The 18,443-nt window shown below is 42.1% G+C and overlaps 1 protein-coding gene across 4 annotated transcripts in view; it reads left to right on the top strand.

Moving 5' to 3' along the window:
* Nucleotides 1–18,443, top strand: part of ZNF516 (zinc finger protein 516) — a 101,690-nt gene that overhangs the window by 74,287 nt on the left and 8,960 nt on the right. For 3 of the 4 annotated variants that reach the window (XM_051812684.1, XM_051812685.1, XM_051812683.1), the window contains exons 3-5: nucleotides 10,840–12,309; nucleotides 16,826–16,930; nucleotides 17,820–17,887. In XM_051812684.1, coding sequence (XP_051668644.1) covers nucleotides 10,840–12,309; nucleotides 16,826–16,930; nucleotides 17,820–17,887 — 1,643 coding nt within the window. Of the gene's footprint in view, nucleotides 1–10,839; nucleotides 12,310–16,825; nucleotides 17,534–17,819; nucleotides 17,888–18,443 lie in introns of those variants that run through there. The other variant, XR_007908601.1, reaches the window with a different exon arrangement.

Genomic DNA, 18,443 nt, shown 5'->3' with positions numbered 1-18,443 from the left:
TAGCAATTAACCGACTTGCGAATACCCCTGTCCCATCCAGTCAATAGGAGCAAACGCTGCCAGTGGTGAGCCAGAGGGTGGTTGCAGGGGAGCTATGTCTGGCAGGAAGGACCTCCAGCCTCTTCTCTTGAGGCCTTTGGCTCAGAACTGCAGGTTGTATGTCACGGGTACAGGGCCTTTGGTGGCCTTGGCTGAGTAGCCAAAGGCTGCCCTTGTGCCTGCAGTCACATCTTTCTCAGGAGCTCCGCTTCCCTTTGGTCCATCCAGAGCAGAGCTGTTCAAATCAACTTTTGATCTGTCAGTAGCTTAGAGCCTTCTGCAGAGTTTCCTCAAGGTAGCAGGGCTCAGCCCCTCATCTCCTGCTGCTTCCTTGCAGCACCGTGTAACAGTGCTAATGATGATACAGCAGTGCCACCCCTTACCAAGGGCATCCAGTTTTCAGTGACGGTTGTATAATCATAGTTCAGTCTATCTAGCCTATGTCTTGGATTTGATATAGTTTGCTTCTTTTCTTATTCCAGCCCTATTTTCTTCCATTCTCTTTTCAAAGTCCTATTTCCAATGAAGGACTGAATAAACATTTGCACAACAAAGCAGATTTTCTGTCCAAGTACTGTATAACTAATGAATCTTAAAATTCTTGTAATACTTACAATCCAAGTTCCCCTTTCTGTCATGTGCTACTGTATTTTATGTGGTGGGCATGCACAGTAGAGATTCTTGACTGCCTTAAGTCTGTTAACAGAGCCACCAGCCATGGTAGCGTGGCCTTCAGCAGGAGAAACAAGGTAAATTAGGTCATGCAGAGCTCCTTATTTCCGTAACTGTTACCTCTGTTACCACGCTGGGCTCGCCGGCTGTAGCTTAGGTATTTCTTCAGAATGCTAGCTGACAGCACAGCTGTACCCTCTGTTTTTAGACTGAGTAGCTGTAGTAAAGGACTTTATGATGTATGGCAATATGCTACCCGTGCTTAACAAATGATAGGAGAAATGAAATATCGGATGAGGAATGTTGGTAGCTGTATGGGATGGCTGCCAGTCCACAGTCTTGGCATGGAAAGCCTTTCTCCTTAATGCACTTGAAGGAGGAGGAACAGGTGGTGGTCAAGAAGACGCTGTGGAGCAGACATTGTGGCAAATATCACTATCGGAATGAAAGGGAAAATCTCCGGGAAGATTTACAACTGTTTGGGTCTATGTTTGGAGGGGCTATACAGGCAGGCTGCCACTTGCTTAAAAAACCCTGAGTCATAATTTTCCATCCCCTCTAAAAGTATTTTTGATGCATCAAAGCCAATTGCACTTCTCTTTCTGTGCCTTAAACAAAAAAAAGAACCAATATCCAAAGAAACACAACAGCCCTTACCCAAATCCAACCCTCTCAAATTTAATTATGTATCCTGCTGTGTTAATGGTCTTATACCCTTTCTTTTTCCTCCTTCTACCTGCACCAAACTTCACAGGCAGGGCCACACATGGAGAAATGCCTAGCAGCTACAGAGCATACTGGAGGTACTCTGCCTAGCTTTTGGACCAGTTCATACTGTATTGTATTAACTGGGAATTACGACAAAGCTGTGTTAGAGTAAAATTGGTATCATCTGGCCTAATCACTTCTTAATTTTGCAGAACATTCCAGGGGTTTTATATCCCATAATTTTCTTTAAGTATATTATGAGCAGCAACATTTAAGGCAATGCCAAATTGTATGGTTTTCATTTTGGCAAGCCGTCTCTGCAATGTGTTTTTGTATTGGTTCTGTGTATGTACTCCTCTCTCTCTCCTCATTTTACCCACAGTTTTTAAATAAGTAGTTACTGTTCCCTCACTGCTTTCCAGGAGCCAGACTTTTCCACGTCCAGTGATGTGGAATTGTGAAGGTGCCTGTACATTTTAAGCCAGTGTAGTGTCTTTGCTCTGGTTTAGTCCATGAGTGGGAGTTACGGACCCTTTCTTCTGCTTCAACTTACGTGCTTGGGCTTTACATTTCCTAAAGGAGGAAAAGCTGGTTTGAAGTTTTGTGAGCTGGGGACAAAGTTGCAAAAGCTGTGCATAGTGTGGACCACTTGTTGAAGAGACAACATCATTATCACCGATAATAAAACTGTCCTAAGACTATATGTGCCTTCTGTATTTCTAAAAGTGCTGTTGTCTCGGTGCTGTGGTTTGCCTGGCTGTAGCAGGCGCAGCCCTGTGTGAGATAGGAAAACATCCGGATGCTCTTGAAGCTCAGAGGGCAAAGAGGGGCTGTGGGCCCTCACTGGGAAATCCAGTCCCAAGTCCCAGAAGGGGCTGTGCTGGAGATGCGAGCAGGATGTGGCATCAGCATGGGGATCAGATATGTTGGTTGTAGCCTTGCTTTGTGAGACTTGTCAGACTGGTCACCTGCCTTCAGCTCTTTAGATAAAAGACAAGCCTTCTTCTCAAACAGCAAAACCCCCACCGAGTTCTTCATTACCCTTGGGTCAATCTAGTGTGGATGAAGGGTGAAAAAGGCACTTGGAAATGCTGTGATAACAGAAACTACAACTTCACCTGCAGATAAGTACATGTTATTTCATGGGGCTTTTCTCCTGCTTCTGGGCAGAGAATACCCTCATGGACCTCTGTGAGAAATACACAGGTAAAAGGATTAGTAAGTCATTACAAGCTCTGCCGCTGCCCAGAATTCCTATATACCAGGAGGAGATGCAGAGAGATGTGGTGAACACTGGAAATGTCTGTAGCAAGCTGCCAGCAGTAGCCATTTTACCCACATTTGCACTTTCACTTCATTATGTGCTCTGCTGTGGATGCTTTCCTTCCTTCACCTGAAAGTCTGTGTTGACTCTGGAGGGGCTGATACCTGGGAGACAGATCGCAAAGCACCTGCCTTAGAAGAGGGTTTGTGTTTGGGCTTCAGCACAAAGCTTTTTGGACTTGATGTGCACTGGTGTGAAGCTGAGAGTGATGAAAAGATCCTGTGCGAGGGGACACTGGAATAATTTGTACATGGAGCTGATCTTTCAGCCAGTTGGCCTCTGGGAGGCTTGTAGCATCAGTACCCTAGATAACAACAAAACCAAATATTCTTCAAGAAAACATTGTATGCAAGTAGCTGAAGAGAAAAAGTTCACTGTGAACTTTCAGGCTTGTTCTTCAGTACGTAACAGCATGCACTTCAGTCTGACAGATTTTGGACTTGACACTCTTTCCAGCCTAGTTCCTTAGTTACTTTGTTGGTGTCTATTCTCTTGATTGTGCTTGAAATTCCAATAACATTGCTGGCATTTGCATCTGTGGCTGTGCGGATGGTTTCAGGCCTCCATTTTCTTTTTGGGGGAAAAAAAATCTTTGAAGTGTGACATAACTGAAGCATTTCTGCTGTGCAAAGGAATTTGTGATTTTACTGAGCTAGGGAATACCTTGTAGAAAGGGGTCTTTTATGTGCTATACTATTACTGTTCTCAGATTCAGATTTCCCTCATCTTAAAAGGTTAAGTTTCAAATTTAATCAACTAAAAATTTTGTGCTTTTTTTCAGTTACTTTGGTGACATTTCAGATTCTTTCTGAAATGCAAAACTAATGCAGTATCTTTAATGATAATAACACTAATATTCTAAAATAATTAAAAAACCCCAATATGTGCAGTCCAGAATTGAATAAACTTTATTAAATTGGTTTGATGATTGTCTATTCATGTTTTTTGCTGTCTGGATTGTAAGAGCTCTGTGGGTTTTGTTTTCATAAGCAGCAGGTGTCCTCCTGGACAATGCTATAGAGATTAGTCAAATGGAGACTGGGGCGCATTAGAAGCATCAGCTGACCTGTCCCTCTTTTGTCCCCTGCAGTGTCCCCCAGTTCTGCAGAAGAAGGGAGATGGGGCCCTTTAGCCATTTGCATGCTCAAGGCATGGCCAGTATGGGGCATTTGACAGCAAGGGTAAAAAATAACTTCCAGGTAACCTTAGAAATTGCAGAGGGTAAGTTAGTGAAATTAAGGAAATGGGACTTTGAAATAAATCAGTATATTGTTGTTCCAGGAATAAAGGGAAGCCTGGGGGGAAAAAAAAGGTGCAAGAAAGCTGAAAAACAGCATGATCATAAAAAAAATTGAATTAAAGGCACCAAGCATTAGTTATGTAATCATTGTGGCAACAGTGCTAGTACTGTTTGGGAAGAAAATAGTATAAAAAAGCTAATTTTTTTTACTCTGAGGTGCCTGTCACAGTTTAGGAATGATATTCTCCAGTTTAGTACTCCCACTAAAACCATGCAGCCTCTCCTTCCCCCCTCCAGTTGGAAGCACAAAAGGCAAAGATCACAGATTGAGATAAGAGCAATTTACTGGAAACAGCAATGAGATAAGAAAAGGAACAGTAACAGCAGCAATATTAATAAAAAAAGATATAAGACAAACAATTTACACAGAAAACCTCCAACAGGAAACAAATACTAGACAGTTAACAAATACTGGACTGTTCCACCTTGCCACGTTTCTCCACCAGAAGGAACACAAGCTAGAAAGTCTCCTTTCCTACCCCTGGCAATGACTTGAGGTGGTATGAGTAATGTTAGGGTCCTGTCCCTCCTCCTGGCTATTGCAAAAAATTAACCCCGTCCAGACCAAAACCAGGACAGTGCGTCAAAGAATTAAATTTTTTTGGTCAGATAATAGTTTTCACCCTGGGTCCACTCCCAAAAAATAGGGATACAAAACTGCAGTTCTTATCTTGTGAGATCATGCTTTTTCGTAGTCAGTATCCTTTCCTAAGAAATACTCAGTTGAAAGTAGACAGTTCCCATCATGCATCCTTGGCCTGAAATTATTGGCTATGAAATTCAAAGGTCAATGAGAAGTCATTTTAGGAACTATGAAAATGAACATGTAGAAAAGGATAATGAAGACCGTGAATGCAAACTGCACCAGAGGGGTGCTGTGTGGAATGGCTTTACTCCCCTTTCCACCTCACATAGCCAAAGGGAAACCTCTGTGGGTTGGGGTGTGCTGGCTGACTGATAAACCATCTGTATCAGCCAGCATCAAGAGCTGTGTTGGGTTTCTGCCCTGTTAAAAACCTCAAACCTCAGCCAAAACCACTCACTGTCAATTCTAAAATTAGTCCGAGAGAAAGCAAGGATATTAGTTGATTGTGTGCTTTCTGCCCTTCCGTATCGCTCTCTTACCTGCTAACTTATATCATCCTGCGGTACTGAGTACTCCAGTGTAATCCTTGGTCATCTCTTTTTTCTGAATTATTGGGGAACTGGTGTAGGAGCCTGTGAAAACATCTAACAACAACATGTAAAGCAAGATGAGCTTTGCAGATGAGAAGCTGCATCTCCTAAAAAAACAGCATAACATTTTCTTCCTAGTATCTCCCTGGGGCACATGGCCTTGTGCTGCAAGAAAACCTAAGAGAGTTTGTAGGGGTTGTCTCTCACCTCACGCCCACTTTGCCATCACATTGGGGATCTGCTGAGTGGTGCAACTGGAGCAGAAAGCAGGGGAGGTGATGGATAGCATGTGGAGTATAAAAACTATACACACAGGCAGTTAGAACAGGGGCCATGGCTTTTTTAAGAGACGTCCTCTGCAAAACAGATACCAGGTCTCTTTGAACAGCCTGACCCTCTGCTAAGAGGATAAACCTACTGCTAAGGAGGGTTGTGGGCTCACTGTTGAATGCTCCAGGAGTCCTTTTCTAAGATAACCACATAGGGAATTAGTATGAAAGGAAGGCTGTTTTTGGCATATGTCTTATGCTTATAAGGGGTTTTGCTTTGCTGTGCTGATAGAGCAAAGGGAAGGAGTAAGTCATGTTTTGTGCCTCCCTGTGAAAAGGAGGGATTTTTATGCATTGATAATCCATGTTTTGTCCATATAGGTTTTACAGTCCAAGTGGTGTTTCACCTCTTCCTTTGACATTTATTCTGCAAGCTGCAAATGTATATAATCAGGCTGGTTTTTTTTTTCTGTTCATCATGAGTTTTTCTGCATGCAGGTGTATTTGATTGTTATTGATAGACTCCAGTGCTCAGGATGACATAATTCTTCTGGAGCTTGGTGCTCCTGGGGAGGCTGCAGACGTTGGCCTGTCACCCTTCCATCTTCCCTCAGCAATGTGAGGGACACTTAACTCTTTGTCTTTATTTTCTGGTGGGTTACTTTTCTGTGGCAGTTCTCTGAACTCCTTCTGACTTACCTGTCATTGCAGATCTGCATAGATATTCTCAGGGCATAGGCTGTTTTTTGTTGGACCTTCCTTTCACAGGATAAAAGACCCGATTTTCTGCTGCAAAACTGCTTTTTCCTTTTTTCCTCTGCCATTTCCCATTGTTTTGTGTTTACTGTGGACTTTTACATAGTGCCCATTGCTATGGTGTGTATATGTTTGTATAGATATTTTTTATATGTGTGTATATATATATATATACAAAACAATGTGACCAGCAAGGCTATCATGTGTCTTCTTCAGAGGGGTAGTTTTATTTTTATAGTGCTACTTTTATTTGTGAAAGCTGAGTTGAAGAACTTCATCTAGTACACTCATATTTAACTTACCATCTATTGTAACATCTGTTTTTTTCAACATTACTGCTTCCCAGATTTTTTCCTCCCACTGCATGGGGATTTTTGGATAATTTCCCTTCACTTATCTTAACCTGCTTTTTTTCCCCGGAATGAATCCCATTTGATTATTTTGAGACTGCATTTCTATTCTTTCCGAGTCCCTGTGCATTATTTCCTTGTCCCCATTTTTGCAGCTTCTCCAAATGTGATATTTCCTGGAGATTCAAGTTAGCATGCTGACTAGAGTCTCTTCTGGAGCATTAAAGAAAGTACCACGTGAAATAGAACGCAGTACAGGTCTTAGCAATATTGCAGCTTCTTCCAGTGTTATCCTTTGCTTTTATCATGATTTATTTGCAGCTGGTTTTCAAATCAAGCCAAAGCATTCATCTCAAAGTGCAAATCACTATCAAATGTTTACTAAATTTCAAGCACATCACATCTGCTCCTTTTCCTTAGATTCCTAGTGCTATAACACTAGCCAGAAAAGGGGCCTGTTTCTAGCCAGTTTTGCTCTTCTGAATAGAAATCACGGTTTCATTGTCCTCAGGCTTGTAGCCTGGTTTACTTTATAGGAAGCCTCATGAATTAAAACAGCTGTGCAGCCCATTGTGAAATTCGGTTTTGTGGAGAAACAGGGCTGGGAAGAAAACAAGGGGAGTTTACACGTGTAAGGGGGAGAAAGAGAGAAGAGGGATATGTGTGTGCCAGGAGGAGGGGAGTCACTTTTATCTGCATGTGTAAAGTCAAGTCACTGAGGGATGGCAGTTAGGAATATTTCTGAAGAACTTCTCAAATCCCTGAATGCTCCTGTGTTTCTAGACAATGACTTTCATGTAGTTAAGTGCTTTGCACTGTCCTGCTTTGCTTTCCTGTAGCATTCAGTGCTGTTGATATTTGAAGCTATGGCCAAGACATGAGATAACATCAGCAGCCACTACCTCCTAACTGGGCACCTTGGAATGTTCCCCTGCTTTAGCTCTTAGCCAGGTATCTCTGACACAGAAAAGCCATAACACTTCAGACTTGTGGTAAAAGGACCTTTCTCACTCATAAGTACAACAGATAAACAGCTGTTCTGGGTAAGAAACAAAGGAATTGAGGCAAATATGAGCAGATGACAGGGACCGTAGGATAAAAAGTGAGAGGATGCTTAGCCAAGAACTCTTTCAATGGGTAATGTGAATTACAGTCTCTGGAGATCAAGCAGAAGGCGTCTCATTCATGGCTTTTTGCTTTGACCTGGCCATAATAAAATCTCAAAAGTTTCTGGTAACAGTAGTACCTGCACTGCACTGGTTCGAACAATATTTTATACCAGTGATTTAAAAGGATCGTTAATACACCTTTTCAACTGGGGCAATTGGCTGGAAGCAGACAGAAATAAATTTAATCTATTTTTCTAAAATGGCTTTACCTGTATTATTGGGTTGCATACCATCTTCTCTTCTCTTGCCTGCATCCCCTCCTCCACCTGGCTTTTGCTACCTTCTCACTGCTCAGCCTGGGCCACCTGCCATGGTGGGAAGGATGGCACCTGGCAGTCTGTTTGTTGGTATCTGTAGTATCAGGTCCCTGGTGGAGAGCAGGATGGGGCTAGGGGAAAAGCATAGGGTGTGTTTTGCACTGATGAAGTCTGAGTTGGCCTGCAGGTGAAAATTGTTTCTCTTTTGGTTTTGGGTTTTCTTGCAAGAAGTGCAGCTTGAGCAATTAGCACAAATACTGCTATTGAGGCTCCTGATCTAAGCTTTAAGATTATTCCTAGTATGTTTAGTACTGTTCTAGTGAGACATCAGAGGAATTGAATCTAGCAAGACATTATGAAGAGATGTTAGAAACTATGTTTTGTAATAACCTTACAAATTTTCATATAATGTACTGACAGCTACCTTCAGCATTGTGGCAACTGCAGGCCTAGATATACCTCAGAAATGCCTTTCTTGTTTTCCTGCTTTGTGTTACATTTTCTACCTGGAAAATCCCTTTTTCTTTGTTGGCTGCACTAAAGAAATAGGGCCAAAAAGACTGTAACCACCTCAGAGTTTGCAGTCCCAGCTTTATTTGGGCACATAGGACTGTGATCTCTCCCTCTGCTTTCTCCTCCTCCCTCCTCTCCCAAGTACCTAAATCAAACAGTCTAGACCTAAAGACCAAGCCCAGACCTAACACATGCCACCTATCACAATCTGTTTGACCTTACTCTCTGCTGAAACAGCACAGTACATGGATTTTGAGCAAGTCAGAAAGTATCAAGGAGTATCTGAGATATGCAGAGCAACCTGGGAGTTGCACGTGTCTGCTGATGCTCCCCTTCATCATGGCTGCACAGGTGGACCAAGGAGTAGGGAGAGCCTTCCAGCTCTGCAGTCCCAGGAACAGGACTAGCAGTGATCTCCCATTTCCCTCCTCTGCCCGCTCTGCTCAGTGTAGCCAGCAGGTCAGTTCACTGTCCACTGAGTACTGCTACAACCAAAGGATTTGTTTCTGCTTTGCTTTATTATTTAATACAATGATAAAAGGAACCACTCCTTGTGATCATAAAGAGAAGCCTTAAAATCTTATTTAAGAGCACAAATATTTTGGGTTTTGACAGATATGGTTTGAAAATAACACAGATGTGCGGTGTCAGATTTCACCACTGCATGCAGTGTCTTTGTTTCAAACTGTAATTTTGGTAAATTTTGTTAATAGTGCTGGGCATGTGCTTTCCCAAAACCTTACCCCCTGCAACCCAGGAAAAAAAAGTTTCTGGGTTGAGGGTTTTTCCCCCCCTGAATATACCCCCTTAGAGAGTTTGAAGGGAAAATGATCTTCGCAGAGTGAGCATTCAGCCCTGAAAGGCTACAAACCTATGGGTTATTTTTAACCTAATTACCTCGAATTAAACAAAAGCTTAAAGATTTTTTTGCTTGAGTTGAAGATGAGGGCAAAGAAGGCTTTATTTGCAGAGCAACTCTAGCCAAGAACATGCTTCTTCCATTGCACTGTGCAGAATAATGCCTGTGGCAGTGCACTGCAGTAATGAATGGCGCTTGATTTTCTGAAGTACTGGCTTTTATGAGTTGATGTGAGAGGATACACAGCTCTAGAGCAGTTCACTCCTTTCCCCTTCTCACCCCTCCTACAGATGCAGTGATCACTTTGGACTGGTGATGTTTTAGATGGAGCATGGTCTCCTTACACTTGCCTGGCAGTGGCTCATTAACTGCATGTTAATTGAAACTGAAAGTTTGTCAGATGATTCAATTCAGTTACATGTTAAATGGATTCAGTGCAGTAAGCATTACTGCTGTGATGAAAATCTCTGTGGAATTGATTTGTGAACTGATTTGGAGGGATTCATTGGCTTCATCAGCAGCTCTGAGAGATCGGCATCAGGAGAGCGAGCAGACATAACCATGCTCCCAGCAAAAGAAATCCTACTCTTCTCTTTCACCCTAAACAGGTTTAATTACTGCCCAGTGTGTTCCCTTTCCAGGACATGTGTTAGATAAATTTACTCTGGAGAGCTGAGAAGTGAAGAAGTAAATGAGAAGAATTGAAAGTCTGTTTTGAATTCTGTAATCTAAATGGCTGAAATGTCTAATTCCTTATCTTTCAGTGGATCAAGCAGCCACAAAATTTTCCTAAAGTTTGTTTCAAACATGAGCATATGTTACCAAAAAAAACCAAGGGAAAAAAAAATCTGCTTTAAACTGAAGGACTGAAAAATCAAAATTTACATCCTCCGTATCTCATCTTTTATACTTGGCCACTGCGAAAGTCCCTCTTAAGTTAGGAATTTATTCTGTATGCTGTACCTGCTTATGTGCTTGGTTTCTGTGTGGAGCCAATTTTTATTGCTGAGTTATAAACCCTTTGAAAATAGGGGCTTGTAATGGAAGCGCTGACAGACCTTTAACTAGGTCAGTTTTATCTGGCTCCATTATCTTTGCTTTTGTTAAAGCATTAAATGGTTGCAGATTTGTTTATTTTTCTTGCAGTCCCAGAATTTTAACATGGGTATGTTATTGAATTGTTTTTTCTTCAAAATGTCATGAACACGCAGCATTAGAGAGTTTATCCAGACTCTGCAGTCATCTTTAAAAGTAAATTGAACTGTTGTGTCTTATTTCAAGATTTTCTTGCTTATAAAGTACCTTTAGTCTGTAACATGTCATTACAAAACTAATACCAAAATTTCCTTTTTCTCTTGCTATCTTATTCTAATCTTGAATTCTGCTCTGTTTTCTGAGCTCCTTTCTGTGTAAAATGACAATGATTTTTTTTGTTTGTCCCATTCAGATGAAAAGCCATACCACTGCAACTTTCCTGAAGAAGAAACCCCAATGATAACATCTCAGTTGGATGAACTCCCGAAGCTGGGAAGCCGCAACGCCAGAGAAAATGAGGCCAGGGAATCTAAACCAGAGATTCCTGCCCTGATGTCAGCACTGGAGAGTGTCATCAAGGAACCCTTTTCAAAATACCAAGGTTCTGCAGACATGAAGGTGCCAGCATTTCATCACAGCCAGGGGCTTCCTTACTCCAGTCACATCGCTAGCTTTGCTTCGGGTGTGGGCCAGACATCTTCAGACGTGGTCATGGACTTGAAAACATCGCTTGAAGTGCAGGCTAGTCGTGCTAGAAAAACTTTGCTAGACTTGCACAGGGAGCATCCTCTGATAGAAAAAGGTGCTGAAGCTCTAGAGGTAGCTCCACTCGATTTGAGTGAAAAATCAACAAGGGATAATTCATGCAATAAATATCTGAATACATCCTTCCAGGCTGCTTTAATTGTCTACCCATGTCCTTTCTGCAGTCACAAGACCTACTACCCAGAAGTCCTGTGGATGCACAAAAGAATTTTGCACAAAATCAGCTGTAACTCGATGGTACCCCCTTGGGTTCAACAGAATGGATTCAAGAGTATTAAAAACAACCTGGTCTTTCTGGCAAGGAGTGGGCGCACTGGCCCCCCTCCTGTTCTTGGTGGTAAGGAATGCCAGCCTTTGCCCATTGCCAGATTTACGCGTACTCAAGTGCCAAGTGCATTGCCAGGTTCCAAAACCAGCTCTCTCTCTGTTGGGATGACTGCAAAGTCTGGTAGTACGCATCAGTCAAAGGACAGTCATGCCTTCAACCACTGTGGTCCACGCTTATCGGGTCTGGATGCATACAGACAGCCCAAGTTAAACCATTCCCAGGAACAGTACAGCATAGCAGCACAACAAAAAAGTAAATATGAAGCAAATTCCAAACTTATGCAAATGGGAACCTGTAGTAGAAGCATAACACCTACACAAACAGTCATATCCAGGCCTAGCACGCAGGCTACAAACAGTAAGCAAGTGGAAAAGTATGTGGTTCCCCAGGGAAGTACCGGTTTTGCCCCTCTGGGTAAGCACTGTGCATCCGACTCCATGAAGGCCAAATACAACCCGCCGCTGCAGTATCATCCTCTGTGTAAAAGCGAGCAGTACACTAAACATGAAGAGCCACCAGTGCCTCAGAGAGAGTCTCACATGAAGGCTGGGAATGAGATGAGGACATTGGCAAACTGCACAGCGGTAACGCGAGCAAGTCCGGTACTGCAGCCCCAGCCTAGTACTGTGGGAGTTTCTCCAGCTTTACACTCCAGCAAACAGGATGTGGGATCAGATGTGCATGAGAAACATTTGGACATTTTAAATATCTTTAAAACGTACATTCCAAAGGACCTTGCTTCATTGTACCAAACCTGTGGTGCCAACAGCCCTGCCCTGGATCACACAGGTAAGATTTTTACAAACCCTTCCATAGCTGAGGACATAGGCTTGCTTGTTCCTCAGAGCCACGACATACTATTTCCCAGTTTTTCCCTTCTCTGCCTTTAACGGTTGGGATTACAAGTTCATTGTTTTTATCATTGCTGGATAGGCTTGAATAGGTTTGTTTACTGCTCTCTTAACACTGCAGCATCCCCCCTTGTGCACTGTGTGACATTTCTGTCACAGGTTAAATGTATCTGGTTCCACCTGGAGTACTGCTGTTCCTTTGTCCTCTTGCTTCAAGCAGGCTAGAGTTACACAGATGTGCTGTCACTGGAAGATCTCCCTGATATGCTGGTGCTGGCACACATCATCATCTTTTTGCTTCAGGCAAAATAAACATCCTCTGGGGCTTATCTGTGATGTTATTTTGGAGGTTTTGTTCAATTTTGTCTGCAAACAAGTCTTCCAACAACAGAGAGGAATAATCACTTGTCGTCGTCCTTTGTCTTCCTTGACAAAAGTCTTAAGATCTTCCTTGTCCGTGTCAAAGATCTATATTTTTTAAATGAGTCTTTTGATCTGTTTGTACGTTTATAATTAAAAGGAGGTAGGGCTGAATACATGCCTGCTAATTCACATAAGCAGAAAAGTCAGTTGTGCAAATAGCCAGTTTAAAAGTTCAGGGACTAAAAAAGTTCAACTGCCATGTTAAAAAAAAAGAAATCTATGTATTTACATTTGAAACCATACTCTTCTGATGATCTGCCAGAATTAGTTTGTCTGAGTGGAAACTGAAAATCATGCTGATTGACTACGCTTGAGGTGGAGGTGTGTCTGTAGGCGAGGACAATGGGAACCAAAGTCTCGCCTCTCACCGTTTATAAACCATCCCAGTTTTTTATACCTTTCTTCTCTTTGTAGAAGTTGTGCAAATAAACTCCCAGACTGGTGTTCTAGTGTCCTTACCGGACATAATGCCCTCTGCTTTGTCAAAAGTATGTGTGAAATGGAGCTTGTGACCCCATTTTGCAAGTGGCACGAAGTCCAGGACATTTGGAAGCTGGTAGTCTAAGGACACCCAGAAGGTGTGTGAAAGTTGACCACTCTGGTAGCTGTAAGGCAAGGAAGGAGCCATAATGTTTGATCAGATCTTGGTGGAAGGACCTTTTGCAGGAGAGGATATGCTCATTTTCTAAAACTGCAGGGTTTTTTTTTCCCAGTGCCTAGGAATGTTGTCTAAAGTTTCTCCCTGCTCACTTCCTGCTCTAAATACCAATGAATTCACCACCAACTTGGGGTACCTTCATATGGGTGCCTACCTTGATGTTATTTAATATTACGTTGTGTCAACCTGCTCAGCAAAATCTTACTGATACAGTGAGCTCCCAACCTGTTAGGAGGGATAGAGAAAAACAGTAAAAGCTAGGAACTAGAAGCTGACTTATTGAATGCAGGCATCAGAAAATTCATTATGACTGTTGCAACAAAGTAAAATAGGGGAAGGGTTTCCAAAGAGGTCTCTCTTTACCTGCTTTTTAAAAGAGGGATTTTATTGGCAAAATGTTTTTGCTGTGCAGTGATTTCCAGAGACACTTTAACTGGAAGTTATTTAGTGCCCATCTCTGCTTTGAAACCTCTTCGTTCATTCCAAGTGTTTTACAGCAATCAAGTTTTCAGAATTTGAAACCTCTTTTTTTTTTTAATGTAGCTTGTCTTCATTTTATATACAACTTCCAGGTTGTTGATGTTTCTCCAAACCAATTGGCATGATGGCTGTTTTTCATAGCACTCAAATAAAAAGCTGCTTCAGGCAAAAGGAACGAGATCCTACCAAAAAAAAAAAAGAGGAGAGTAATTGAACTTTGTCTGAAATAACATATGGCCCTAGATAGGCTGAGCCCTGTGAGTCAGTATGCATCATACAATTTAGCCTTAATCTCATAGTGTGAATATGGCAATCATGACATGAAGGACAACCAAAAATCCTGCTTAGGTATACTATCTGTCATGTTTTTCCCTCAATGGAGTGTTTGTCCTTGGAAGAGAGTTGTTGTATGTACTGTTGTGATACAGCTGCAAACACAAAGCTAGCTGTACTTAGGTTAGTTTGTTTCACACTGCCCAGTCTTCCCAAATGCTTGTAGGGAGAATCTTACTGTTATCTTTAATAGTGGTTATTTATTTTGTTCATGATATTTACAGGAATTGCTGTATTAGTAAAGGCTGGGTTATGGCAGCAGATGCACTCTTTCTCTGGGTCTCCTTTGAGACCAGCTTTGAGCATCGATTTCTCAGGAACTCCCATTCGGATAGTCACGTTCCTTTACCTGTAATTTGCTAAGACCTGTAGTCATCCACCCTCTTTTGTTCACGTATAGGATAACCTGAGTGATGACTCATGGGGGTATTGCCTTGTGGCAGTGATGCCCATGGCTCAAAGCTCTAAACTATCAAAAGCCTTATGGTGCTGCTTAGGAAATACAACAATGGCAAGTATACCTGGAAGTGACGCATTTTTTCCACCTGCTTTTTGAATAACTACCGTAAAGTGAGAGCTAGGGAGGGGTTAGATGAAAGTCTTACACCCACTCATCTTTGGCATTCATACAGGGTATGTTGGCTTACAACAGCATCCTCAACCTTCCCTCATGCACGACTCAGGTGGGAGCAGTGCTTCCATGAAGGCTATTGGATTGGGTCCGTAATGGCTACTGAGACAAGTGTATTCACCTTCCACAGAGGGAGACGTGGGTTGTAGAGGGATTAAATCTCTTTCCAGAAGTGTCAGAATGATGACCTGAGGAAGCTCTCCTGGGCTTCATAGGAGCTACTCTGCCAGTCTCTGCCTGTCCAGTAGTTGGCATGGGGCAGTCCAGCAAAGGCTACACCTGGTTTCTCAGGACAGCTCCTTCAGCTTTTTGCATTCAAGTTTTCAGCTACAGTTCTGGCCAGTGAGGGGAAAATGCTAGTAATAGATCAGAAAACCTGCTTTAATCTTGGCTGCCTTACAAGGCGAATCTGTCTCATTATAGTATAGTAAGGCTCTCATTGATGTGTGATTCTTTTTTTTAATATTATTTTTTTGAGGTTTTTGTTTGTTTGTGTTGCTGGGTATACCTGATGGGGATTTTCTCCAAAATCACAATCTTCTATTTGATTCCCAGAAACTTAATTCCTGGGAGCAGGAGTGTTCAAGTATATTATACAGACTGTGCTGCCATCTGCAGGAGGTGCTATTATAAAAGAAAAGAACAATTTGTGAGTGGGGCATTTGTTTGGGGTTTTTTGTGGTTTTGTGGGGTTTTTTTGTTTGTTTTGTTTTGTTTTGTTTTGTTTTTTGCAACCAGACATTTCTTTCCAATATATGGTCTGGTGAAAACCATGACAGAACGCTTGGTGTCATAACAGCAGAGTAAATGGCAGCTGTCTTCTTTTCCATTCATCTTTAGGTGCAGCATCCATATTTTGGATGAGTCCTCTGGCATCCTGCAGTTGATTTTTCAGTTGTGTGGAGGTTTTTGGTTGCCACTTTTTTGTTCATAATTTTATTCTTTTTAAATGCTGTAACAGGGAGGGGAATATGAAAGAAAAACTGAAACTTCACTTCTGTTGACAACCCTCTCAGAATTTCTTTAAAAGCCAAAGTATTCCAGTGGCAACTGGAAACATCAACTCTTTCCTTCTGAAGAGGGCGTTTTACCAAAATAGAAAAGATGATGTTCAAACATAATTTTTTTTTAATAGTAAAAAAGCCCAATAAAAGTCAAATGTGTCTTTTTTGATCAGCAGCAAAAAGACAAAGACCAGCCCTTTAAGTCAGATGCTGTAAACTGACCTTTGGAGAAAAAGGAGAGGTTTGAGCGGTTTTCCACAAATGCTAATGGCCTAGAAAACATGTTTACCCAGGGCTGGGGGAAGGCTGCTGCGCTGCTACCAGCTCAAAATGTCCGGAATGACACTTTCATTCACAGATGTCTTTCGTCTGTGCCTCAGAGGTCCAGGGTCAAAGCAGCACCGGCAGGCAGGTAGGCAGGGGCGAAAGGTTTGATCAGTCTGCGATGGCTCCGCTCACTCTGCATTTGTCTCTGAGGTATTGCCGCCTGGGGGGGACAGTCGGGCTCTGGTCCTACTCACTTCCTATTATCCATGTGACTTGTCTCCGCCACGCTGGAGTCACTTTGATTTGCCTGATGTACTGCTTGACAAAGCTGGGTGATGGCTGAGAAGTGGATCCAGCTGCTCTGAAAAGCGCACACCTGACATGCCAGTCCTGGTGCGGGCACATCATGGGGAGCATTTTTTAATTCAATGTAATTTATGCATTCTTGCAGTCCTGTGTGTGCCTGGCCTGTCAGCCAGTGCCTAGATGAAGGCTGACAGTTGTCATCCAGGGCCTGAAGGTAGCCTCACATAATGACACATTAGACATACTAATGATGTTTTCTTCTGGCATAATGTTTTCTTCTCAACTTTCCTCTCTCCTCTTCCCCCCCCCCTAACCCCCCCCCTTCTTCTCTCCCCCTCTCTCCTGACTACAGGGATGCTCAGGACACAAACACGCCAAGGAGACTGTGTCTGCAGAGAATGTGGAAAATGCTTTACCCAACCCAGTCACCTCAGGACTCATCAGAGGTCCCACACAGGTACCTTTTCACACTTGCTCTTTCTTTCTCCCTTTCCCACGTGCCTGCTTTCAGATTCTGCTAACAAAATACCAAGAATTACATTTCACATCCCATGTTAACCTGAGTAATTCCAATACCTAAACCTAATAGACAGGGGGGGGGTTTATGACTTTTGTTCTTGTTCTTCAGATATTGCTTACCTGATCCCTGCCCAAACTCCATAAAATTACAATGCATTTAAGATAACTCTGTTTGCAAATGTTTTATTTTAATTAGAGAGTAGGGTACTCAGAAATGAATATGCTAATGAATTCTGTTGCCACCAGCACAAATTGAAATCAAAGTACCCCTTTCAGCACAACATAAGGCTTTGTTTTGCCTCATCGTTGCTGTTGACAGGAACATTTTTGTGGGAAACAAGATTTTTCCTTAGACTGGTCAGCCCTAGCAGCCATTTTTAACCTGACACAATCTGTGGTTGAGGCTGGAGGAGCCTAAAGCCACCGGTGCCTTGAGACCTCCTGAGCATTGCATGAGACAGTGAGACTAGCGGGTTCCTCCCCAAAAGTGTGAATGATGCATACATAAGCCAGTCTGATGCAAAATGACAGAAGCCAAATGGTAAGTAATGCAAGAAGAGGGTCCCTTTACACATATACTGATAATTAATGTTGTCAGTGATTGCTTTCTTCAGCGCTGAAGTCTGAATTAAAAAGGGCAGTGGCCCTAGGCTGCCATTAGCACACTCTCTTACAGTAAGTGTTATGGTAAATTGGTATTTTCCGGCCACAGGCTAGTAGCTGGTGTCTTTTTTTGAACGTGGTTAATCTGTAATGGTCTCAAATAATATACACACACTAACGAAGCTTGAATGTTCATCTGTTAACAAGCCCCCTTGTTCCCACAGTGGTATTTGAGTCTAATGGACTCCGAGGTACTGAAGTTCACACCACCTCTGCAGATGCTCCAAAACAAGTATGTTTTACAATTAATTGGATGTTTGGTTTTTAATGTGGTAGCTGGGAAAAAGTTGCACAGTAATACTCATCACTAAAGTACTGACTTTTATAACATGTATAAATAATAATGGTATTGCTTAATTTTTAACTCTTAAATTTTTTAAGCATTTTAACAGAATCTGTTATATAGAGAGTCAGTTAATTGTGAAGCAGGTAGTTAGTGTTTAAATAAACATGTTACTGGCTTACTGGGGACTGGGTGGGATAGGTAACTCTGTAATGTGCAGTGACATGTAATTGTGAGATAGAAATTTGATTTTACAACTAACACATTTTCTGCTGCCACAAGACAATTAACGTTTAGTCTGTATTTTTCAGATTATTTGTACCCTGATATGCAGTACCTGGCCTTTGAAAGGCTCTCATCCACCAATTTCTGTGGACTCTCTGTTGGTGTGCTTTCCTGTTTCTACTGTACAGTTTCCTATCTTAACAAACACTTCTCAGTTACAGAGAAAATCATTAAACTGAATTTGTTTCATGTATCTTACATCTTTGGAGACTAGTGTCAT

The sequence above is a fragment of the Manacus candei genome, unplaced genomic scaffold (genome assembly GCF_025592945.1).
Source record: "Manacus candei isolate 608988 ecotype Guabito, Panama unplaced genomic scaffold, ASM2559294v1 h1tg000088l, whole genome shotgun sequence".
Lineage (NCBI taxonomy): Eukaryota > Metazoa > Chordata > Aves > Passeriformes > Pipridae > Manacus > Manacus candei.
This window is presented reverse-complemented; position numbering and strand designations above follow the sequence as displayed.